At 48.6% G+C, this 25,764-nt stretch overlaps 1 protein-coding gene across 1 annotated transcript in view; it reads left to right on the top strand.

The window, feature by feature from the left end:
* LOC105723213 (slit homolog 3 protein) overlaps positions 1-25,764 on the top strand; it is a gene marked incomplete at its 5' end in the record, with an annotated part of 119,279 nt that overhangs the window by 61,396 nt on the left and 32,119 nt on the right. The window contains 6 exons of the mRNA XM_064376368.1: positions 1,909-1,980; positions 3,558-3,721; positions 6,819-6,943; positions 13,801-13,898; positions 18,695-18,834; positions 22,332-22,425. Of these exons, the coding sequence (XP_064232438.1) occupies positions 1,909-1,980; positions 3,558-3,721; positions 6,819-6,943; positions 13,801-13,898; positions 18,695-18,834; positions 22,332-22,425 (693 nt within the window). The remainder of the gene's footprint in view (positions 1-1,908; positions 1,981-3,557; positions 3,722-6,818; positions 6,944-13,800; positions 13,899-18,694; positions 18,835-22,331; positions 22,426-25,764) is intronic.

The following is a 25,764-nucleotide window of genomic DNA, read 5'->3' as shown; positions in this document are numbered from 1 at the left end:
GAGAAGTAAGGCCCTTGCCTTAAAGCAATAGGAAAAACCTTTCTTTTTTTTTTTTTTGAGACGGAGTTTCGCTCTTGATACCCAGGCTGGAGTGCAATGGTGCAATCTCGGCTCACCGCAACCTCCGCCTCCTGAGTTCAAGCAATTCTCCTACCTCAGCCTCCCGAGTAGCTGGGATTACAGGCACGCGCCACCATGCCCAGCTAATTTTTGTATTTTTAGTAGAGACGGGATTTCACCTTGTTGACCAGGGTGGTCTCGATCTCTTGACCTCGTGATCCACCCGCCTCGGCCTCCCAAAGTGCTGGGATTATAGGTGTGAGCCACCGCGCCCGGCCAGGAAAAACCTTTCTAAACCCTTGCTACAGGCGTCAGCATCACCTCAGAGTTTGTCAGAAATGCAGAATCTCAGGCCCCACCCCAGACCCACTGAATCAGAATCTCTGGAAGTGGGGCTCAGGAATCTGCATATTTACTGGCTTCCATAGCTCACTCGGTGTGAGAGCCACTGTTCTCTATCAAGAGTAATTAGGCTCATGTGTCTATTTCAGCTGAAGACCAAGGGGAAGCTACCTTCAGTTGAAAGGGGAAGAGGAGCAAATTCATTCGTTATTATTCCATCTGTACTTCCACTGTCAACACTAATCGTCTCTTTGTTCTACTAGGACTCTCTGCCTGCAATAAAGTTGTTAGTCCTTACCCTTAAGGGTGCATATCGCCAGCACAGGTGATGGTGCCCATCAGTCACTAAAGAAGCCTTTGAGTTTCTGTGAATTTGCAGATTTTTTTAATGCAATTGATGGTTAAGGCTTTAATGGAGAATATAGTCCAGGAGTTGTGGATCTGCTCATGTTGTTACTTGAACACGGAGCGTGTTCATTGAGTTTTTCATGCACTTATCCTCCAGGCGTTTGTGGAAGGCTTAGTATATGGCACCACTGCGTAAGTGAGAATAGCTCCTAGCTGCCTACTCCACAGGGTGGAGAGAGCATGATTAATACCAAGCGGGGTGCCCGGCCCTTCTGACATGCCGTGGGAAGATGCTCTCAGGTGCACACAAGTGCCAGACTCATGTATTGTGTGTGGCTGATGCCAAAGCTTTTCCCATAACAATGAGTGTTTGGCTCCAGAGACTCTCCTCAGGAGCTAAGGACCCCCTCCTTCTATCACTGAAGCTGGGATTGGTAGCATTTCTCAACCCACCTAAGATCTCTTTGGATAAATATGAAGGGAACCAAATTACTGAGCTCCTTGATACCAGATACCTTTCAAGGCTCTTCCAGAAATATTAATACTGCTCAATCATTTAGCACTTAGAAAATGCTGGCTCTCTCTACGTGGATTAACACACCCATGACAACTTTCTTGGCAAGCCCTTTTATTCTCGTACCTGTTTTACAATAGAGGCTGAGGCACAGAGAGGGTAAATTGCTTTGCCTTCAGTTGCACAGCTGGTCAGTGACCAAGTCATGTCTGACTGCAAGCAGCCTGGCTCCAGAACTTCCGGTCTTAAGCACAGCTCTTCACATGATCTCTGAAACTCCAGTGACGCCCTTGGGGAGATATGTCTCTTCATTTTTCAGCTGCAAAAATGAAGGCCCAGAAAAGTGATGTAACTTATCCAGCATTCCACAGCAAAAAGAGACTGATTTCTGATTTCATCTCAGGTCTGTCAGACTGAAAAATCCATCCCCTTCTTCCCCAAACTCTCTACTCCCTCCATCCTTGCTGCTGAGCTGGGCACAGAACATTCATGCACCCACAGCAAAGGGGGTGGCAGCTACTGCTAGGAGCAGTGGGGCTCTGAGCAAAAGTGAAGCATGGCAGGGCCAGGCACTGGAGGCCCTGAGAATGTGCTGAATTCAAATTATTGGGTGCTAACCTTCCAACCTGTGCCCTCTGCTTCAGAACCCTCCATGGCAACGACATTTCCAGCGTTCCTGAAGGCTCCTTCAATGACCTCACATCTCTTTCCCATCTGTAAGTAGCAGTATTTCTCCCCAATGCGCATTCAAAACAGGAAAGCATGAAAAGTGTCAGGGACAATGTCATCCCTGTCAGCATGTTGGTATATGTCCTTTCCTCATGCGTACAGTATATTTTACAACAGTGTATCCACACTCTGCGTATTGTCTTGTTCCCTGACTCAGATGCCTTTAAAGGCATCCTCAATTATGTAAACAATGTAAATATTTAATAAGAACTAATAGAAAACATGTACTATGTGCTAAACACTTTAGATAAATTTTCTATTTATTTCTTACAGCTATAAGGCATTTTTTTATCCCTTTATTATATATAATAACGTTGAAACTTAGAAAGGTTAAAGAATTTGTCAGCTGGGCGCAGTGGCTCATGCCTGTAATCCCAGCACTTTGAGAGGCCAAGGTGGGGGGATCACTTGAGGTCAGGCATTCGAGATCAGCTTGGCCAACATGGTGAAACCCGGTCTCTACTAAAATGACCAAAATTAGCCGGGCGTGGTGGATGCCTATAATCCCAGCTACTCGGTAGGCTAAGGCAGGAGAATCACTTGAACTCGGGAGGCGAAGGTTGCAGTGAGCCGAGATCATGCCACCAGCCTGGGCAACAAAATGAAACTCCGTCTCAAAAAAAAAAAAAAGAATTTGTCTAAGCGTGGCACAGCTAGCAAATAGCAGGGCCCAGTATCAGATCCAGGTTTGCCTTGACTCCAAAGCACGTATTCTTAACCACTCTGCACTCTGCAACAGGTATTCCCTTCATATTTTACACAGGGGAAATGGAGGCCCATAAATGCTAGGTGACTAGCTGAAGGTTGCCTGTCAAGTCAGTGAGATGTTAGGCTAGAAATTGGATTCCCTCACTCCCAGGCCAGATCTCTCTTCCCCAGATCAGGGATCTCTGCATTTTTTTATGCACCTCTGTCAGTGAACATTTTTGAGTTTGTATTCCTTCTGTATGCTTATTTAATTATTTTCATAATGTGTGCATATACCATTATACAGATATACAATGTATGCATATTCTGAAACATTCAAAACTAGAATTGTTAAAGGATATAATTTTTTGTAAAAAACAGAATTTCTAGTATTTTCTTCCCAATCACAACTTTGGAGATGTCTGTGCTGGACTTAACCCTCCTCCCCTGCATTCTTCAGCCAAGTGGTCTGACACTGCTTCCTAGGTTGTGGGGTTTCAGAACCTTCTCTGCAGAGTATATCCTCCAGTGGACCCTTCAATAGGGCACAGGAACCAGATAATCAGATGGCCAAAGATCCAGGAAGCTCCCTAGGGGCCTTGGATGAGGTTGAGTTGAGGAGTGAGTCTTACCTGCCTAGGTGAGAGCCACGCCTCAGCAGTGGAAGAGGCTTGGATGGGAATTGAAACGTCCACAGGATTGGAAGTGCACTCTGGAGATACTAACTTTGCCACAATGGAGACAACTACTCTGCCGGCCCCATATCAGACACCTCCAGTCTAGCCAAAGTCTGAAAATGCATTTCCAGAAACGGGAAGATAGGAAGCCTATGGGCCACGCTGGGCAGGGGGCCCTGACTTCCTGTTCTGCCTCCTAGGGCGCTGGGAACCAACCCACTCCACTGTGACTGCAGTCTTCGGTGGCTGTCGGAGTGGGTGAAGGCAGGGTACAAGGAGCCTGGCATCGCTCGCTGCAGTAGCCCTGAGCCCATGGCCGACAGGCTCCTGCTCACCACCCCAACCCACCGCTTCCAATGCAAAGGTAGGTGCTGCCCACACCGCACCCTCGCCTGCCCCTCGTGGGGTCTGCTGTGTCCCCGGCAACCTGTCAGAGCAGGGCAATTCAACAGATGTGGCATCAGAAACCTTCACCCTGTCTCTTCCATGGGTCCCACTAAGAGGCTCAGATACTGACACTGATGTGGACCCTCATCTAATGGGCCAAGTGTCATTCTCTCCAAGTCCCCCTGCTGGCATTGCCACATACCTCCTCACTGACTGCTTTCTGTACATGTCTTTCCATAGTTGAGAAAATCTTTTTTTTTTTTTAATCTTTTGTAGAGACGAGATCTCACTATGTTGCACAGGCTGGTCTCAAACTCTTGATCTCCAACCATCCTCCTGTTTTGGCCTCTAAAAATGCTGGGATTACAGGCATAAGCCACTACATCTGGCCTTAAGAGAATCTTTACCCTGCATTTTTTTATCCAACGTTATTAGAATATAAGCATTTTCCCATTTTACTACAGCAAACTTTTTGTACATGTGATTTTTTTATTGATCATATTATTATTATAACAACAACAAACTACTACTGAGTTCTTATACAACAGGAACCATGTTAAGCACTTTCTTGTGTATTTTTTTTCTTCTTTTTTTCTGAGATGGAGTCTCACTCTGTTGCCAGGCTGGAGTTCAGTGGCACGATCTTGGCTCACTGCAACCTCCGCCTCCCAGGTTCAAGCGATTCTCCTGCCTCAACCTCCCGAGTAGCTGGGACTACAGGCCTGTACCACCATGCCCAGCTAATTTTTGTATTTTTAGTAGAGACGGAGTTTCACCATGTTGGCCAGGATGGTCTCGATCTCTTGACCTCGTGATCCACCCGCCTCTGCCCCGCAAAGTGCTGGGATTACAGGCATAAGCCCATGCCCCACTGTTTTTCTTTATTCTTCAAGTATTAACTTACTTAATTACCTAATACCTCTATGTGATCAACTTTTAATATTATCCTCATTTCTAAAAATGAGAAAATTGAGGCTTAACAGGTTAAATGAGGAAGTCATTTAATGACTTGTAAAGAAGTTATTTAACTTCCAGGTCTAGCTAATTACAGAATACACAGTCTTGATCACCAAGCTGATATTCCACTGCCAGTTAATGCATTTCTGGTTTTGAATCTTTAGAGTATTTCCATTTTTTTTTAACCATTGACACTTTCTCTATTTGAAATCATATCCTCAGACAAGATTCAGAGAACAGAAATTACTGAATCAAAGTATATTATTATTTTTTAAGGTCTGCACACATTTTGCCAAATTGATTTTCAGAAAGGGTTATAACCAACTTACATTCTCAGTAGCATTCTTCGATTGCATTTTTCATTGGACTCTGTCGTTATTTCCTCTTATTTTATCATCACTGCTAATTCAATAAGTTAAAAAAAATTATTTTGTCTGATTACTGGGGAACCTGAATTTTTGACAATATATACATCTGTTAATCTCTTTTGCTCATCTCTGAGAGGCTTAATATTTATTTTGATATGTAGATATACTTTAATTACCCTCTCAAACTTAAGTGTGTCCCACACTTCTGCTGCAAGCAGAAAAACATTCCACTGACTTAAAGCTAATTTTAATTTTCCTCTTCCTGCTTCTAAGATATCTGATCTGATACTAAAGAAGCTCACCTAGGCCAAGAACAGTATGGGTCTCAAATCTTGGCTGTACATTTTGGAAATCATATAGGAGCTTTTGAGATTACTGAAGCCTGGCTCCACCCTCTAGGTTTTGATTAAATTGGTCTGGAGTACAACCTGGGTGTGGGGACTTTTAAAAGCACTGCAGCTGGGAGCGGGGCACCAATGGCTCACGCCTGTAATCCCCACACTTTGGGAGGCTGAGGCGGATAGATCACTTGAGGTCAGGAGGTCAAGAGCAGCCTGGCCAACATGGGGAAACCCCATCTCTATTAAAAATACAAAAATGAGCCAGGTGTGGTGGTGTGCACCTGTAATCCCAGCTACTCAGAAGTCTGAGGCAGGAGAATTACTTGAACCCAGGAGGTGGAGATTACAGTGAGCCAAGATTGCACCACTGCATTCCTGCCTGGGCAACAGAGTGAGACTCCACTTCCAAAAAAAAGCACTGCAGCTGGTTCTAGCGTAAGGCAGCCAAGTCATCTGGGTTTTGTATGGGCTGTTCTTGGTTTTAGCACTGAAAGCTGTGTCCTGCAGACCCCCTTAGCCCCAGGCAAACCAGGACAGATAGTCTTCCTATTCTAATATGAAGCTGTGGTTGAGCGCCCCATACCAGCTCTCAATCAGGCCACTTTGTTTACTCATCCACAAATGGTCACTCACTGAAGTTCATCTCAGCCCATCTCCAGGTTGGTGACTGTTAGCCCCAAGGTCATTTACAGTCCTGACATTAAGCAAGGCCTGTTTATCCAGGGCTCACTGTCAAAGCTGGCTGCAGCAGCAGGACACAGCCCCCTTTGCAAAGCTCTGGGAAGAACCCTGACCTCCCTCCAGTGCTTGCAGCGAAAGCAAGCAGGACTCAGCTGAAATGGTCACAGATGCAACGTACCTGAGCAGTTTTCCACCCATCGTCAGCATCATCGCTGTGTCCCCTGGGGCCATCCATTTCTTACTTCCAAAGTTTTCCAGGGGGGACTTCCTCTGTGTGCCTTTGGCCCCAGCACTGTGCCCTGCTTAGCCTGGCACAGACTATTCCATAGGGAGGGGTGTTTTCGGGTAGAAAAATGGGAGGTCCGAATGGAGCCTGGGCCCAGAGCTTCCTGGAATACGAAAAGATACACAGGGGGTTTCTAATTACGGTGCATTGTTTGCCGATTAGCACCAAAATCGGATCAGGCTAATTACAGTAATTGATTTGACTGCAGAAGTGTTTCTGAATAATGTCCCACTGTGATTTTTCCTCACCGGACAATGGCTGAATTAATGAGATTCTAGCTGGACTGGATGTGCTGGCTGGGGAGAGCCAGCTGCTATCTGGTCATGGTGTTGGGGAGGAGTTGGCACTGGCTGAAGGAGGGCCCAGAGCAGAGGGGAAGGGAGGTGTGGCAGTGAGCGCACTCGGGACCTGCCGTCAGTACTCTCTGGTTTTGCTGCCTAGGGCCAGTGGACATCAACATTGCCGCCAAATGCAATGCCTGCCTCTCCGGCCCTTGCAAGAACAACGGGTCGTGCACCCAGGACCCTGTGGAGCTGTACCGCTGTGCCTGCCCCTACAGCTACAAGGTATGCTGGGAGGCCCCACCCCCACATTCACGCCTCAGACTCCTCCTTCACCCCTGGCCCTAGAAAGGGGCGCCGAGCCCTACGTACTCTCCCTTCAAGGGACAGCTTGGATGAGTCCATTGCACAGGTCACCACCCCAAAGCAGCATTTGCCAGGAACACTCCTGTTCTCTGAACTGGTGGGAGCTGCCAATCAGAGGAGACCCCATATGGTCTTGGCAAGGATGCCAGGAGAGAAAGAGAAAATGTAACATTTGTTCATCTTTGTGAAACATGGGGAAATTAAGTCTCAGAGAGTGAAAGTGTTTCCAAGTAGAGGCATCCCTTGAACCCATTCCACCAACTTCCCTTCTAAGGGAATTTCCAGAACCTCCACCCCACCATGTCCCAGCCAAACCCCACCCTCAGAGCAACCAGCCTTGAAAGTGCTGGTTCCAGCTTGATGCAGATACCAAGGGGGATTGAAAGGCCTAGGGGCTGCCAAGCTCAACCAAAAAATTGACAGGCTAAGGTCAGCCAGCAAGAGGATGGAGATCTCAGTTCTCCCCTCTGTCTTCCCCAGAAATCCAGGCTACCTCCAAGACAGTCCTTCCCTCTCTTCTCACCCAGCACGTGCCTCTCACCCACAGTACAATGTCGTGTCCCCCTGCTGACCCCTGTGGCTATCGATCATGTGCCTCTCACCAGCACCTACAGAGTATAGACTGTGTGCCAAGTACTGTGCTTGGCATTTTACTGGCCTTTTCAAACACCCCCAGCAAACCTAAGAAGAAGGTCTCATTAATTCCCTTTTTACAGATTTGGAGACTGGACCTCAGTCTGTGAAGAGTTCAACTCAATATCCAAAGCTTGTAAGCAGTAGGGCTGTGATTAAGACCCAGACGATGTGATTCCAGAACCCAGTCCTTCTCCCCTGGAGGGTTTCCTGGATAGCTGAGCCCTTCCTCGCGCTTCAGTGGAATCAGCAAAGCTGTGGCTCCATCCTCTTCTGCAGGGCCCTCCCAGCTTCCAGCCTTCCCAGGGAACCCATTCAAAGGCACTGGGCAAGCCCAGAGTTTCAGGACAGCCCTGCAGCCCATCTAATGCACACATCTGATGCAGGTGGAGTGAGAGTGAGCTGGCATCTCCAGAACTCTGTCCCCAGTGGGATTGTGTGTGTGTAGTGACAGGCTTAGAAGCAGCCTCACTCCAGGGAATGGGACTACCTGATATATTTCTAGACTATAGCTGTGCTTCTAGCAGATAGTGTCAGAGTGCCACCTATGGGCCTAGGACAAGAGAGTCAAAGGATTCTCTTTGAAGCCAGCCACCTCCAAAGCCTTATGCTTACCACTGAGTCCCAGACCCATGCACCCTCATCTCATAAGCTGATTGTAAAAATTAGAGAAAAGAATAAATGTGTAAGGCCCAGATGAGTGCCTAACCTTTACTAACGCTTCAGAAGAGAACTGTACTATGTATGGAGTTGAGAATGTTATTGATGCACAGTCCCAGGTGCCCACATATAAAATGATTATTAATAGCAGGGAATAATAGAGATTAACAGCAGACACACTCAGGATGTGTGGATCCTCTGAAACTCCCTTTTATGGATTCAGCCGAGAAAACTCAGACTGTGCAATTACACAGCGAGGCAGGTGTGGATTCCAGCTTTGTCATTTATTAGCTGCGTGGGCATGGCTAGTAATTTCATCTGTCTTCCCTGCTGTAAACTAGGACCTGTCTCTCAGGTTTGTCATGAGAATCAAATGTACAGTAATGTACGCAATACACCTAGGATGTTACCTGTCATTCAGTAAGCACTCAGTAAGCTGGCACACTGCTGCCTTTTACCTTTACCCTTGCATGGTGGTCTCTCATACCTGGGTGTGGAATAGGCCATCGGTAGCAGGTGGTACGTTGCTGGTTTCATCCAGGATTACCAGTCTGTGGCTCTGTGAACTGCCAAGGAACTTCAGTCATTCTCCTAAAACTGTGACTGCATTTGTAACATTCTCAACTCCATACATAGTTCTGTTTTGAATCATCAATAAAGGCCAGGCACTCCTCTGGAGCTTATGCATTTATTTTCTTCTCTAATTTTTATAGTCAGCTTATGAGATAGGTAGTATCATCCCTATTCTAAAGATAAGGTAAACTGTTTCACATTCTGATTCTTGCTTGCTTCTCTTTAAAACAGGCCTGAGTCTGAAAGTAGTAGAGCTGGGTTTCAAGTCCAGGCTCTTCCAACTACACTTGACTGCACTATGAAGCATGACCTGACTGTCAGTGTCAGAGCAAAGAGAGTGTCTGCAGGGCTACTGCAGGATAAGGCCACTTTTTTGAACTTTGTTCTCAAGATTCTGAACATCGTGTTGATTTTAGAAGAATTTGAACAGAGATTTTGACCCTGAGGAAAGTGTTGAGCCCAGGCAGGTCTAGGGTCCATGATGTTGATGGTGATGGTGAATATGATGATGATGATGGTGATATCGGTGATGACAGATGATGACAGAGGTGACAATGGTGATAATGGAGACGATGGTGATGGTGTTGATGACGATGGTGCTAATGGTACAGATGATGATGATGATGATGATGATGATGATTATGACAATAACAGTAACATAAGAGCCAGCATTTATTGAGTACCTACTATGTACTGACAGTAAATTATATAAGGTACCTGTATTATCTTGCATATTCCTCATCAGAGCCCTAGAATACAGTTCCTAATGTGTCCCTCACTTTACAGTTGAAGAAAACTGAGCATGGTAGATAAAGGAGGTGGGATTCAAAGCTCAGAGCCAACTGACTCCAGAAGCTGTGCTCCTGCCACTGCACTCAATGCCTGTTGGCAAGTGCTATTGCAGGGGCTGAGGTTGAGGATCCCTGACCATTTAGGACCTGTCTGAATTTCCAGGAGAGGGAAAAGTAGAGTGTAGCCATGGGAAGAACACCAAGTAGGACCTTCTGGAGCCTGTGCCTACGTGATGCATGACCTTGGACAGATCCCGTGCTTCTCCTCACCTCAGTTTCCTCAGCTGTAAAATGGGGCAGGTGGAACCCAAGGGATCCTTTAACTGAGGTCTGCATCACATTCTCTGTGCTGAGTAGATCCCTCCTGCTTTCCTTCTTGATAGGGTTAGAGGCCTGCCCAATCAGAGCGACCGAGGTAGTAGTTCTGCATGAGTGGCTAAGTTGACGGAAATCCCCAGACACCCACAACACATTTATCTACCTATGTCCAGATCTCTCCATTTTCCCATCGACTGGCCGAGTGACCTTGGGAAGCCACAATAGCACAAAAAAGCACAGGAACCACTGTGTAACGTTTGGTGCCAGCTACTCTTAATCTGCTATAATGCCAGGCCTTTGTGAAGCAGCTTAAACACATTATCTCTTATAGCACTCTTAATCACCCTGTGAAATAAGTTTTATTATCCTCTTCTGATAGATGAAAAAACTAAGGTTCATAAAGATCAAATAATTTACCCAAGCTCTCACACTCAGGAAGTGCATGAGCTACAACCAAAACTCGGCTATCTCTTGGAAGAAAGTCTCTACACCCACAACCACTCCCAAGTCAGATTCCCCCTAAGCCTCACTTTCCCCACCTGTAACTGAGAATACTCATATGCAGCGCTGTTGAAAGGATGAAAAGTGACTACCTCAGTGCCAGGATTCAGTACGTACTTCACAAAGGGTCGTTATTTTGCCACTATTTTAAGATTTGGGGAAATAAAATATATCTGTTCACTGTTTCTTTTTCAGCCATTTAGTTTCAGGGATGCATGTTTGATGTCTCAGAACAATGCTTCTCAAACTTTTGTGTGCATAAGAATCACCTGGAGAGGTTATTAAATGCAAGTTCTAGTTCATTAGATCCGAGGTCAGGCCTGAGAGCACACATTTTTTCATCAGCTCCCAGGACATGCCAGTGCCACTAGTCCAAGGACCACACTTTGAGTAGTAAGGTCTTAGAGCAGCCCTCCGGGTCCCATCTCAGAAAGAGGTTTCCAATGAGGGTAGCTGTTCCCAGTGTCTTTTAAAGCAGTGATTCCCAACCTTTTTGGCACCGGAGACCAGTTTCATGGAAGACAGTTTTTCCATGGAACTAGGGTGTGGGGCATGGATTCAGGATGAAACTGTTCCACCTCAGATCATCAGGCATTAGCTGGATTTTCCTAAGGAGCGAGCAACCTAGATCCTTCGCATGCGCAGTTCACAATAGGGTTCGCGCTCCTAGGAGAATCCAGCACCACCACTGACCTGACAGGAGGCGGAGCTCAGGTGGTAATGCTCCTCCCTGTCTGCTCACTCCCTGCTGTCCAGCCTGGTTCCTAACAGGCCATGGACTGATACCGGTCCGTGGTCCGTGGCCCAGGGGTTGGGGACACCTGTTTTAAAGGAAGCCAGTCAGGAGCCCTGGCCATGTCCTACACACATGCATGCACACACACACACACACACACACACAAACACACACACAAAGTGGGGTGAGGAGTAGAAAGTGTGGTGGAGGACCAAGAAGCATCACAAGTCTGGTAGATTTGAGCAAAGTGAGGCTGAAGAGAATTGAATCAGGCTAATTAGCCAGGCATTGACAATGGTGATTATTTTTCAAGGAGATGTAAGTGACAGAAATCCCCACCTCCAGGCCCAATTACCATGTCATCAAGCACTAGGCTCTGCCTCCTGGGTTTCTGTGCTTGGCATAAAGGGCTGCGGGAGATGCCACCACCTCCACCACTAACCCCACTCTTGGGAGGGTTTGACCTGAAGTCACTGGTACTTGCCAGTTCCCCGGAGCAGGGGCTGGAGAGGTCTTGCTTGACCTTCTCAAGGTTCTCTGTCCTGCCCTTCACGGTCCATCTGGTAGCCACCACCACTCCCACATATGCACCTCTGGAACTATTTGGCATCAACCAAAAACCAAAAAAAGTATTTTAGTCACTCACATTCAGCCCTGCCTCACACCCCAGGCATCTTCATTTATCATCATCGCTATTATTTATGGAGCTGCCATTACATGCTGGGTGTCTTACATATATATGATTTCTAACCATTAACTAATTCCCTGTAGGGTAGGTCATATCATTTCCACATCATAAGTGGTAAAAACAAGGCTCAGTGAGAACTAGTCATTTCCTCAAGGAACACAGCAGCAAACTTAGAATGTGCACTCCCATCTGCATGCCCCCAGGACACGTGTTTTGAGAGGGACAGACTAAGTGGTCCCACGTAGAGGCTCCCAGCACTAACTTTGGGCCGGATGCCTGGGTTCAGCTGCTTGCTCCCCGTTTCACTTACTGCTGTGTGATCTTGGCCATATTACCTCACTTTTTAAGTCTGTCTTTCCCGTCTGTAAAAATGAGTGTAATAACAGTCACACCAATCTCATAGTGTTGTTGTGAACATGATATGCGATCATGAATATAAAACACTTAGCATGAGGCCTGGAATGGAAAATGTGCTCAGCAATAATTAGTATTACAGTTTCCATCCCACACTGACTTTCAGAAAGGGGCCCTGTGTTGTTATGGTTTAGGATAAACCCAGATACCGGCCCAAACTGCACTCCCTCTGGCCCTTCCAAGGAACCTCTGACTGGCCCCTTAGCTGAGAAGGGAACCAGACAGACATGGCCCATGCCTTCCAGCTGTTGGAGATGGGCCTGAGGCTCTGGCGTTGGAGAGGGTCCACAGCAGAGGCCCCAGTTCCATTCCATCACATCACCAGCAGCAGCAGAAGAGGGAAGAGGATTTTCTCAAACAGATGGCGAGCAGGTGGTGTGGCAGTGGGCAGGCTCCCATGATCACCCCCACCTAGTCTGTGTCAAGCCACTGAGCCCAAGACCCAGAAAGGATGCAGCAGTCGCCTCCCCAGGCCCCGTGCTACCAGGTCCTGCAAGGGACTGTGTGCCAAGACTTGGGTGAGCCTGGCCTGTCGGTCCCAAGGGAGAAACCACAAGGCCAAGAAGAGTTGGGCTGCTCCTGGGGACGGTGGGTCTTATGGAGCTCAGTCTCCACCTTGGGATTGCCTTCCTCAGGGCCACTGCCCTCGCTGTTCCTTCTGCCTGGCACGCTCCTCTCCCCACCTTCCACGTGGTTGGCTCCTTCTCAGCTCAAACGTCCCCCCTCAGAGGGGCCTCCTCCAGAGAATCCCACACCATCCTGAGCTCTCTATCACAAAGATTCCTTACCTGGTCTAACCTGAGGCTTACCTTCAGAACTTTAGAATAAATACCAAAGCCTGGACCCCACTCCAGATCAATCGAGGATGGTTCTCTGAGGGTTGTCCCTTCGTAGGAGACAAGGTCTGTTCACCACACTTTAATCTTAGTCTGCCCTACTCAAGTTTCGGGTTATATTCAAGCTTCAGTGAGGTAATGTCATCTTCTAGCATTCACAGAATGCCTACTATGCACTAGGTGGCTTACACACTGTGTGACCTTTTCCTTACATGAAAGCTCTAGTTTAATTCTCATAGTAACTCTGTCAGGTGGACTTGGAGAGGTCAGGAGGCTTTTGTGAGGTCACGATCAGCCAGCCCAGAGGAGATAGAGCTGGAATGTGAAACCAGCTTTGCCTGCATCCAAAACCTGGGCTCTTGCCCTGCAGTTGGGAGAGAGAAGGGTGCAAATTCTGGGAAGTAGTGAGGCTGGAACCTGAACTCCTGGCTTTTCATCACCCCTCCCCTTCTCACTGTGCAGTGATTAGGGGTGAGGGCTCCCATGGGTGGACTCCAAGTCACACAGCAGGCCTTTCCCAGGGCCTCCTTGTGGCCCAGAGAATGCTGAAACTCCTGGGGTCTCCTGGGCCGTGGCAGCCCAAGAAGGCCTCCTAACCAGGTGCTTCTCCCTCTTTTGCTCCTCAGGGCAAGGACTGCACTGTGCCCATCAACACCTGCATCCAGAACCCCTGTCAGCATGGAGGTACCTGCCACCTGAGTGACAGCCACAAGGATGGGTTCAGGTAACAGCTCACCCCTGGCCTCCCTCACTGTATTAGTTTATTCTCACACTGCTAACAAAGACATACCCAAAACTTGGTAATTTCTAAAGGAAAGAAGTTTAATGGACTCACAGTTCAACGTGGCTGAAGAGCCTCACAATCATGGCAGAAAGCAAAGGAAAAGCAAAGGCACATCTTACCTGGTGGCAGGCAAAAGAGAGCTTGTGCAGGGGAACTTCCATTTATAAAACCATCAGATCTCATGAGACTTAGTCACTACCAAGAGAACAGTATGGGGGAAACTTCTCTCATGATTCAGTTATCTCCACCCGGCCCCACCCTTGACACTTGGGGATTATTACAATTCAAGGTGAGATTTGGGTGGGGACACAGCCAAACCGTATCACTCACCTTGGAGGGCTCCCCGGGCAGGCTAAAGAAGCAGAGATATGCCCAGCGAGGGCCTTCCTGGTGCTTGTGCTATGCTGGCCCTGTATGAGAATGATCTCAAGGCTCTTTGCGCCCTGTAAGGGAAGTACAGTTTATCCCATTTTGCAGGTAAGAAGGTTCAAGCATCAGAGGGACAAACCCTTTGCCCAGAGTTACATTAAGCATTGGTACAGGCATTTGAAACAAGGTCCCAACCTTGTGCTTCCTCCAGGGGAAAAGTCAGCTGCTGGCTAAAGTCAGAGAAGGATGGGATGAAGGCTTTAAGACCTCCAGCCTGGCACTTCCACCACGCTTTTCTGAGTTATAAAATAATTGGCATTGATTATGTGCTCATTAGGCTAGGTACCAACTAGTCAAGCATTGTCTCATTTAAATCTCTGTATGACTCTATCAGGTAGGTAGGTATTATCCTCACTGAATAGATGGGGAAGCTGAGGCACAGAGATGGACTTGCTCTAGGATACATCTCCTGATGCTCATTCCTGGATCTTCCAAGGCCACCTCCAGCTCTCTTTCCTTCCTGGCATTAACATTTCAAGAAGAAAAGGGAATAGAAGTTAGTTAGGTTTTTCTCCTCCCTGTCCTAGGAATGGGATTAGGCTTCCACCCAAACCTCAGAACCCCTTCCTGCTTCCCCCCTTCCCCAGCAGCTTTCAGATGCCCAGTTTCACTGGTCTGTGGCCCTGACAAAAGCAGACTGTTGGGAACAGGCTCCTCTGGCATCCCTGGTGAACCAGTCGGGAGGCGGCAGCCCCTTGGCAATAAAGGCAAGGGCACCTCATGCCAAGCCTTGTGTGGGTGTCTTAGAGCTCAAGTTGCAACCAATTAAATATCAAAAGCACTCTGACCAGAGGCTGCCGTGTGGTCTGGGGAAGAAATCAAGTTCTGGGCTCCCAGTTCTCCTCCCCAGGGAACCCGCCTGCCCACGTGTCCACCTGCCAAGCCAGCTCCAACAAACTCTGCCTCCTGAAAAGTGAAATTCAAGGCAGAGTTCCTTTTCCTGCCTGGAGTCAGCCAAACCACCCACTCCTGCCGGCTCACGTAGAGCAGGAGTGAGGAGAAACGGCAGGGAAATACGGAGGTGGCCACAGGGGCCCCAGCCAGGAAGCACCCCTCCAGGGCACACAGCCTGGTCTGCCCACCCAGGCAAGAGATGGGGGTCAGATGAGGGAAGAGCTCCCGCTGCAGGCAGCTGCGTTTCTCCTATCTCAGCTGGAGGTTCCGGTGAGCAGAAGTATCTCATTTGCATCTTCAGTCGTTGAAGAGTTTCGGATGAACTGGAAATATTTTTGGGACTTAATGTAAAAGGAAAAGGGCCCAGATCTACAGGATCAGGGAAATGGGGTGGAGGGTTAAGGCAGTGAGGCGGTTACTAGGGATGGCAGAGCTTGCGTGCACTCCTCAGGTAGGGAAGCTCTTCCACATCAGGCCAGCACCTGGCGGGTGGAGAGGAGGGATGCTCGTCAGGAAGCTCCCCTGTATGCTCCCCTCTTCCACTCCACAGTAATTCCTTAGGGCTGCTGTAACAGCCACAGACTGGCTGCTGTAATCACCAGAAATTTACTGTCTGACAGTTCTGAAGGCTGGAATTCCCAAATCAAGGTGTCAGCAGGGCCATGCTCCCTCTGAGCCTCTGGGGGAGGCTCCTCGCCTGTCCCTCCCTGGCTTCTGGTGTTGCCGGCAATCTTTGGCATGCCTTGGCTTGTGGCTGCAGAACCCCTCTCTCTGCCCGCATGGTCACCGGTGCTCTCCCTGTGTTTGCCTTCCCATGGCCATCTTCTTTTAGAGGCACCTGTTATATTGGATTATGGGTCCATACTCTTTTTTTTTTTTTGAGACAGAGTCTTGTGCTCTGTTGCTCAGTCTGGAGTGCAGTGGTGTGATCTCGGCTCACTGTAGCCTTTGCCCCCCGGGTTCCAGCAATTCTCGTGCCTCAGCCTCCTGGGTAGCTGGGATTACAGACGCACACCACCACACCAAGCTATTTTTTTAATTTTTTTGTATTTTCAGTAAAGATGGGGTTTCACCATGTTGGCCAGGCTGGTCTTGAACTCCTGTCTTCAGGTGATTCACCCGCCTCAGCCTCCCAAAGCGCCGGGATTACAGGTGTGAGCCACCACGCCCGGCCGGGCCTGCACTCTTTCATCAGGACCTCGACTTAACTAACCACATCTGCAAAGACCCTATTTCCAAATAAGATCATGTTCTGAGGTACTCAGGGCTAGGGTTTCAACATATCTTTTTTGGGGGAACACACTTCAACCCATAACACCCCTTAGTCATCAGCATCACCAGCCTCCTCACACACGTGCTTCTCTAATCTCGCTGCATTGCCTGCTCACAAAAATAGCAAAGGCTGACAGGGCGGGCCACACAGAAGACCACGACAGGAGAGAGATCTGCCGTCATCCCCACAGCCAGCTCATTGCTCCTGGAGTCTCTTCCACAGCCCTCCAAAGTTTCCAGTGAGGACAAGGAGACATCAGCTTCCTCCTACCCTCTGTCACTCCTTTAGCAATCTCTCTTTCCTTGACCAGCCACCATGTCTCACTGCCAGGCAGCCCTAAGGTTCTGGGAGAGCCAAAGTAATGGGTCTTTAGGAAGACAAATGGGCAGCACCATGGTTTGGGACTTTCAGAAACCTGCCCTCTGTCTGGGTCTGAAGAAGCGGCCTTTTTCGCGAGTGCCCACAGTCCCTAACGGGAAAAAGGAATGAGTCATTTTGCTGTATCCCAAGAGCTGGGACCCGAGAGGCCCCTGGCTTTTTGTAGAAAATGTGACATGGTTTTCAGTCATAGAAAGGAGGCCAATTGGGCCAGGCGCGATGGCTCACGCCTGTAATCCCAGCACTTTGGGAGGCCGAGGCTGGTGGATCACAAGATCAAGAGATCGAGACCATCCTGGTCAACATGGTGAAACCCCGTCTCTACTAAAAATACAAAAAATTAGCTGGGCATGGTGGCGCGTGCCTGTAATCCCAGCTACTCAGGAGGCTGAGGCAGGAGAATTGCCTGAACCCAGGAGGTGGAGGTTGCGGTGAGCCGAGATCGTGCCATTGCACTCCAGCCTGGGTAACAAGAGCGAAACTCCGTCTCAAAAAAAAAAAAAAGAAAAGAAAGAAAGGAGGCCAATTAAGGAGGATTCTAGGACCACTGAAATTCACTGCCTGTTAGCTGAGTGTAGTTTACTCTTTTAGCTAAATCACAAATCAGAGTAATCTCTGAAACCTGAAATTCCAGGTCTGAAGCTGAAGCACACATTCACGGATGGAGTGAGAATCCCTGACTCATGGGTGAGGCCACAGAAAGATCGAGAGTCACTGCAGAATTTATTTAATTAGAAAGATGCTCACTCCACCCCCACCCCCACCCCTACCCCTTCCACAAAGCCTTTATCTGTTCTGACCTATCTCGCATGCCGTCTTGGGGATATGACCAAGATCAGGTAGAGATGCAGGCAGTTGAGGTTTTGATCCAACAGATTTAACACTTAAGAGACAAGTGAAGGAAATACATCTTGCCAGCCCACAATGTTTGAAGCCAAGTTCACCTGAAGGCCTCACTCTTCGCAGGAGAGGGATCCTCCCACTCCTGCCTTCATCCCTCAGGAGCTGGAGGGGCTCAGAAGTAGGAGGAATACATGATAGGGAGAAATGGCATCCCTGAGGAACGGTTAAGGAAGTAGGGTGGTTTTGTGTAGCTCTAAAGCTTGCTAATGGGTTCAGAGAATTTTCTGTGTACTGTGTACCCTTCTAAACATTTTGCTTATATAATCTCATTTAATCTCCACAACCACTCAGGTCAAGGTCAAGCAGAACGTGTCAACCAGAATTCGTTCCCAGGAAACCAGGGTGCAGCATCTGGGACCTTGGCCACTATGCTCTGCCCACCCCCTGACCCTGAGATAGAAAGGCTGCCTTAGAGTAAAAAATCGCTTAAAGGAGCGTGTTTATTGTGCTGTCTCTCTTTATCTTCAAAAGAGACTGTGCCTCAGAAGAGCCGAAGGAAGGGTGGTTTGGAGGACAGCTGGAGGAATTTAAGCCATATCCAGGAAACCACTTCCAGCTGGGGAATGATGACACGGGCATTGCCAACGGACCTTAGCCCCAGAGCAAGGCAGCCAGCATGAGCCAGGGGAGACAGAACATTGCCTGGAGACGGGGGGCTGGATGAAATGACCTTTTAGGCTCCTAAGTGTCTACCTGATCAGGACCCCAAGGCCTCATGTGGCCAAAGTGCTTTCTCAGACCTCCATCTGGAGGAGAAATTGACTAACTGTATTTCCCATCCCTGTCTTCCTCCTGTCCCCCCAACCCACCTCTCTCCCTGACCCCTACCTCCCCTGCTCCCCACCCACACATCCCAAAGCTGCTCCTGCCCTCTGGGCTTTGAGGGGCAGCGGTGTGAGATTAACCCAGACGACTGTGAGGACAACGACTGCGAAAACAATGCCACCTGCGTGGACGGGATCAACAACTACGCGTGCATCTGCCCGCCAAACTACACAGGTAAGGCTCTCATGACTGCGTGTGTGGCGGGGTGGAGGGGTGTCACTAGAATACCATTTTCTTAACTTCTTCCAGGGACTCTCCTCTGCTCTCCCTGAGGACAGAGACTAGGACCCCAAGACCATGCTATGCCAGGAGGGGCTCCCCAAAGGCCTGTTTGCTTCTCTCTCTCCTCCACCACTACCCACTAGCAAATCACTCTCCTTCCCACTTGAAACAGAGTCTCAGGCTCTTTAGCTGCTGTTCATCTCATTGCTGGCCATTTTCTTCTCTAGGGCCCCTGTAGACACAGTGGTGTTTGAGGCTGGCAGAGAGGCGCTTGCATTGTGTTTATGCTTCACTCAGGTCTAGTCAACCGTCTCTTGAAATCCACATTTTCCAGACACTCAGCTAGGAGCCAGGGATACAAAAATGAACAAGACGAAGTTCCTCCTCATAAGAAGTTTACAGTCAGGTGGACAGAGGCATGGATTCATTAGAAAGAGAACATAACTTCCATAAGACTAGGAGGTGTGAGATCACAGAGGAGGAACCCAACCCAGCCGGAGAATCCAGGAAGGCTCCCACAAGAGATCATCCCTCAGGAAGATCATTCCACCCACCCACCCCCAAAACACAATACCTTTATTTTCCTACATTAACAGCCCCTAATAAGGACAGTTAAATACGTCTTTAGATTGGGAACCATAATGCTACCAATTTTGATGCAAACACTGCCTACTTTGTTATTAGATCAACCAAAAGTAGCATATCCCAGACAGGAGTTCCATGAATTTGAGGAGAAGTCCCTATGAGCCACGAAGTTTGGGAAGTACTGCATATAGTAAGAGCCTTCTTCTTGGTGTACCATGATACAAACCAGCATATTAGAGGTTCTGAAAATTTCTGCTTTAAAGAAATGTGTTTAAAGTTTGTTTAACCCAGCAGTTCCCAAACTTATTTGATCTCAGAACTTCCCCTTCCTCCACCCTGGAATACTATTCCCAGCCCAGAGATCTTGTGTTGCAAGAAGCACATTTAGCAAATGCCAGCCTAAGGCAAGGAGACTATGAGGAGAGGGTAGCTCAGGGACTCCCGTGCCCTGGACTACTGGAACCTGGCTTTTCTATCAGGGGTGATGTGGGAGGTGGGAAGCTAAGGAAGATGAATAGAAGCAGCCTCGAAGATTGCAGAGAGGGAAGCCAAGTGGCTCCCATTGTCCCTCATAGCCCATACCTTTATCAAGCCTCCAGCCCAACTGACAGTATCCCCAAGCACACTCTTGAGAGCGCAGGAACGTACCACCTCCAACCGAGAAAACCACTCACTCTAATAATCCTGGGCTTCCTAGGAACCCAGACAAGCTTCTGTGCTGGGAGAAAGTGCATGGAAATCTGCCGTAGGGGCCAGGTGCCGTGGCTTATGCCTGTAATCTTAGCACTTTGGGAGGCCAAGGCAGGCAGATCACCTGAAGTCAGGAGTTCGAGACCAGCCTGGCCAACCTGGTAAAATCCAGTCTCTACTAAAAATACAAAAATTAGTTGGGTGTGGTGGTAGACACCTGTAATCCCAGCTACTCAGGAGGCTGAGGCAGGAGAATCACTTGAACCCTGGAGGTGGAGGTTACAGTGAGCTGAGATCATGCCACTGCACTCCTGCCTGGGTGACAGAGCAAAACTCCATCTCAAAAAAAAAAAAAGAAAAATACAGAAATCTGCTGAGGGGTTACCTCCTCTTCCATCTTTTATCTTCTGAGAGCAAAACTGTAGCCAAGAGTTGCATTAGCAACAGGCAACACTTATTGTGCACCCACTGTATACAGACTACTAAATTAGCCACTTAGACCAAGAAATCTAAGGTATGCCCTCAGCCTACAAGGGACTTCAGGTCCACAGGAAGAATCACTATATAGAGTTGAGTCATTGGTTGAGAAGAATCAGCTTAGTGCCAGAAGAGAGATGGTTAAAATCCCAGCAGTAAAAATGAAGAGGGTAGTGGGGCTCTAACAAAGGCTTTGTGGCAGAGGAGGGGCTTAACTGAATTTGTGGCAGGCAGATGGGCAGCAGGAGTGCACCGATGAGGCCTTGATGAAGTGGTTTCCTGCTGCAGTTGAGACCCACCTGGTGTCTGCCGTTGACCAGGGTGCACTGCTGATTCGTTACACTTTGGTCCTGAGAGTGAGTGCTTGTATAATCTCATTGAATCTCCACAACTGCCAACATCAAGGTCAAGCAGCTGGAAAGTGTCAACCAGAATTCATTCCCAGGAAACCCAGGTAGAGAATGAGGCTCTGTGGTTTGCTCTGTCCCAGAAGACATGCAAGTCCCACAAAGACACTTGTCAGTTCTCTGGATCTCTCCAGGTGACAAGAAAGAAAGAGGAGGCTTATCAGGAACATAGTGCCCTCTGTGGTCTTGAGAGGCTGAAGGCAAAATGTGGAGATGGGGGGATTCAGTGCCATCTCCCAGGACATGGTTGGGGTCAGCCTGTTCCCACCATAGCAAAGAACAGACCTGGGGGCTGTCTGCCATTCGTTACCCTGCAGCCAGCCCTCTGGACCTGGCTGCCCGTACCTTGGGAGCAGGAGCTGAGGCAGCCTTCCCCGCCCTGCTCCCACCCCACTCCTGGAGAGAACGTTCATGGTTAGACCTTTCCCTCTCTTACATCACTCTCTTTCTGGCTTGACCAAGTGGAATTTGAAGAAACCCAAAACTCAGATCTTAAAAGCTGTTTCTTGGGAGCTGCTGTCCTGCCTTACCGCCCTTCCCCACATTCCTAAAACACATTTTCAGGTGGTGCGAGCTTTTCAGGGCTTATCTGCAAGGGTCATCCCTGGGATTATGACCCATTAGGTATTTTGTAGCACTGCAGACTTCAAAGGCAATGTGTCTGAGACCAGAACTTCAAATTCTTTTCATATTTCCTTCCCTGAAAAATCCAAGGGGCTTACTTATCCATAACGGGTGAACTGGGCTGCTAAGCCTTGTCTGTGTCTGTGATGCCTCCTCTGACCTCCTGGGGGAGGTTATTGGTCCCCCTTGTGCTTCCACAGAGTTCTGGTCACACCTACAACTCTGTGTTGTAATTACGTGCTTATTCGTAGATCTTCCCAAATAGGCTGTGGGTAGGACAGAACCTAGTCACTGTTGTGTCCCCAGCGCCTGGCACAGTGCCTGCCAAACAGGAGGTGCTCAGTAAATAGGTGTGGAATGAAAAAACAAATGAATAAGCATGGCCCAACGTCAGGGCCAGGCATCCTGTGCTTTCACCTGCCCCTGAAAGATCAAGTAAAACAGCCAAATGATGGTGCCAGGACAGTGTCCAGGAGGACACCTGGAATCTTCCCACGGTCACTGCCGAAGAAACCAAGGCAGACGTGCAGGAGGATACACAAAGAGTGAGAAGGCAGGACTCCTGACGTCCATGCCCATCTGACCAGGGGCTGGATGAGTCTGACCTTCTGGCCGGGGTATCCCTACCCTACCTGAGGCCTGAGTTTTCTCCCTCATCCCTGCCAGGTGAGCTGTGCGACGAGGTGATCGACCACTGTGTGCCTGAGCTGAACCTCTGTCAGCATGAGGCCAAGTGCATCCCCCTGGACAAAGGATTCAGGTAAGACCTGGTCTTGTGCCCCCAGCACAGAGTCCATGAAAACTCTACCTCTAACAATCTGGGTTTTAAGCAGTCTCTGGTCTCTCTGCATGTGCTTCTCTGTATCTCTGATTCAGCCTCATATGATCTCATTCTCTCAGTCTCTGTTTTCCTACATGTGCCTCTGTCTCTCTGTCTCTGTAGATAGACAAGTAGGTAGGTAGGTAGACAGAATGAGAGAGAGAGAGAGAGAGAGAGAGAGAGAGAGATCTGCTCTTTATCTTCCCTGCCCCTTCTTTCTTGCGTCTCCTCTCCCACCAACTTCCCAATGCTCTCAGCATATCCCTCCTTTCTACAGCTAAAGATGTAGAGCAATTCCACTGCAGAAGCAGAGTCTAAAGGGTATTTGGTCACCTTCTTCGTGTGCAGCCTTCACAGTGCTCTGCCCCTCCAGGCTACAGCAAGTTTTTCAGCTTATGCACCTGTTGCAGGGGAAGGAGGCAGGAGCACTGTGGTCCAGCAGCATGGCCATTGGTGGAGCTGTCTCCATGGCGAGCAACAGAGCCAATAGGAGCCAGGGGAGCCTGTGAGCAGCCCTAAGGGTGGATGGAGAGGCTGCCTCAGGAAAAAGCCATCCAGCTCTTGAGACTGAGGATCCAATGGCACTCCTGGGAAATCCCTCCCAGGCCTTGTACTCACCTCTTTCAACTCCTTCATGAAAACGTGTGCCATTGCCTCTTCTAGAGAAGGTCATGCGACCCTTGAGACCGGGGCTTTTCTGACATCGAGAGTGAGATCCCAGAACCCTGTAGCCAAAAATGTTCTTTGCAACCCCAGTGCTGCCTTCTACACACAGCTGCCTCCCTCTTCTCCCCAGCAGTCTGTCCAACACCAGGGGAAGCTGCTAGCACCAAGGAGTCAGGGTTTTGGGAAACAGGCAGTCTAGAGCAACTGGGGAGACCCCAGAAATGACCCTACTGAGCCTCCCCTAGGGATGAGGGCTCTGGGCCCAGAGCTCCATGCCTGTGCTGACAAGCCTTTAGGGAGAATGCCCACCAGTGGCATCACCAGCCTCAGGGGCAGGGGGGCAGAAGCTCATGCTCTAGGTCTCGATGGGACAGACTCATCACCCAGAGTCTGTCCTGTTCTCAGTCACAGGGCAGAGAGCTCTCACACTCGGGGGGTATTTGCAACTATGATTCTATACAGCAAAACTTAGAACTTCAGGGAACCTCAGGATCTCAGAAAGCCCAATCACAGAACCTTAGAAATTTAAAATTGTAGAATCTCTGCAACTTGAAGCTGTGAGCTCTTAGAATCCTAGAATCTAAGAAGCAGGAGTTCTGGTTGTTGCCCCCAGCCAGCCCGCCCATCAGTCCACAGATCTCATGTGGAGTGCAGTGGGGATTGTACGACAGTTTTGATTCCTCTCCTCAAGGCCCTTGCCATGAACTGGGGAGGAAGATTTGACACTGAGCAAACATTTAGACGAGAAGGAAGTTCTAGGCCTCACGATTCTGGCTCTGCGAGTGGAGTTCTAAGAAAGGAATTGCCTACTGGAGCAGAGAAGCAGCTCCTCCTGTTTAGGAGTGGAATGTGGGTGACCCTTGATGGTGGGTGGAATTTAGATGGGCTGAGAGAAGGAAGGAGGGCCCCACTGGGGGAAGAAGAGACAAGTAAGTAAGGGTGAGAGGAGGACATAAGCATGTATTCCTTTTTTATTTTCACATCACAAGCCTAGAGCTTATCACCAGGAGAAATGCAAGAGGCTCTGGTTTTGCTGGATGAGACCAAAGGAAGATTCAGCCCTTCCCTATGCCTACCCCATCCCCATCTACCTCATCTGCCCCGTGCCCCCTCAGATATGCCAGGTGGGACTTTTAGGCGGTCGAGTTACCTGAGTACAAAGGTTAGAGATGCCTCCCAGGACTTCCCTGCCACTCCCACCCCCCGAATTTGACTTCGGTTCACAGCTGATCTGTACCAAGTATGGGACACTGTGAGGGGGCAGGGAAGAATGAAGGGGCAAGGGGTGGGAAGAGATGTGTAAAATGCAAACCTGAACCCAAAGCAGAGCAGGCCAGGCTGGCAAGCAGAGTGCTTTGGGCACGCCTGGGAAGGGGCAGGGAATGGGGGTCCGCCCATGAAGAGGAGATAAATTGCCTCTTGGCGGAGCAGACAGCAAGCTCAGAAGACACAGGCTTGCACCAGCACTGGTCAGAAGTGGTCTCAGGAGCCAGCCTGGCCAACATGGCGAAACCCCATCTCTACTAAAAATACAAAAATCATCCAGGTGTGGTGGTGCACACCCATAATCCCAGCTGCTCAGGAGGCTGAGGCGGGAGAATCGCTTGAACCTGGGAAGTGAAGGTTCAGTGAGCCGAGATCACACCACTGCACTCCAGCCTGGGCGACAGAGCGAGACTGTCTCCAAAAAAAAGAATAAGAAGGAGACACGGTCTAGGGTGCAGGTGTGGGGTTGGGGTGCTGGAGAGCTAATACTGCCGGGTTTCAATGATCCCCAGAACTTAGTACTAGGAACCTCACTCTCTATTGTAACCAAAGTCCCTGGAGTTCTAAGACAATATAGGGAAGAAGGAAATCTACCTGAGAAGCCTAGTATTTGGTGGTTAAAAAAAAAAAATGAAAAAGAAAAAACAAAACGAAATCGGTCTAGCTTTCATAATCTTGAGATATTTTATTTATATGTGATGTCATTATCTTGAGGAGGTCTACAGGCCAGCTCAATAATGTTAGTTTTTTATTAAAACATGTTTAAATCAAAAATTATTCTTCCAGTACAACATTTTATCATTTTATCCCCCTTGTCTCCATCACCAAACAACTCGTATCTTATGGCAGCCTATAGGGATATTAGCCAAAGGGATACACAGTCAGGGTGACCTTTGCCCAAGCGATGTTTATCCTTGGAGTTCTCCTTGTACACTCCTGCAATGAGGTCTCAGTGATGGGCAGATAATACCTGTCCATGATACTGAAAATAACGATAGCCAGAAGAAAGATCACAATGACTAGCATGTACTGCTGACTTCTTTGTCAGGCAAGGTGTATTATCCAACATCCCACAGTCTTTGAACGTAGAAACTCATTCACATTTTATGAGGCTCACAGAGGTGACACAAGCCACCTCCATACATACATAGAAAGGGGTGGGGCTGTGAATCAGTCTGGGCCGGACTGATTTCTCAGCTAAATCCAGAGACTCCAGCTGTCCTGGAACCAAGGACGGCACTCAATTACTCCCCCTTTTGCAGAATCAGTAGACCCAACACATATTAAAATGCATAAACCTTACACTTTAACTAGAAGAAAGATAAAGGCAAGCATTTGAGAACAATA

This window comes from Aotus nancymaae, unplaced genomic scaffold (genome assembly GCF_030222135.1).
Source record: "Aotus nancymaae isolate 86718 unplaced genomic scaffold, 86718_ANA_hifiasm-v0.15.2.pri h1tg000015l_0, whole genome shotgun sequence".
NCBI lineage: Eukaryota > Metazoa > Chordata > Mammalia > Primates > Aotidae > Aotus > Aotus nancymaae.
This window is presented reverse-complemented; position numbering and strand designations above follow the sequence as displayed.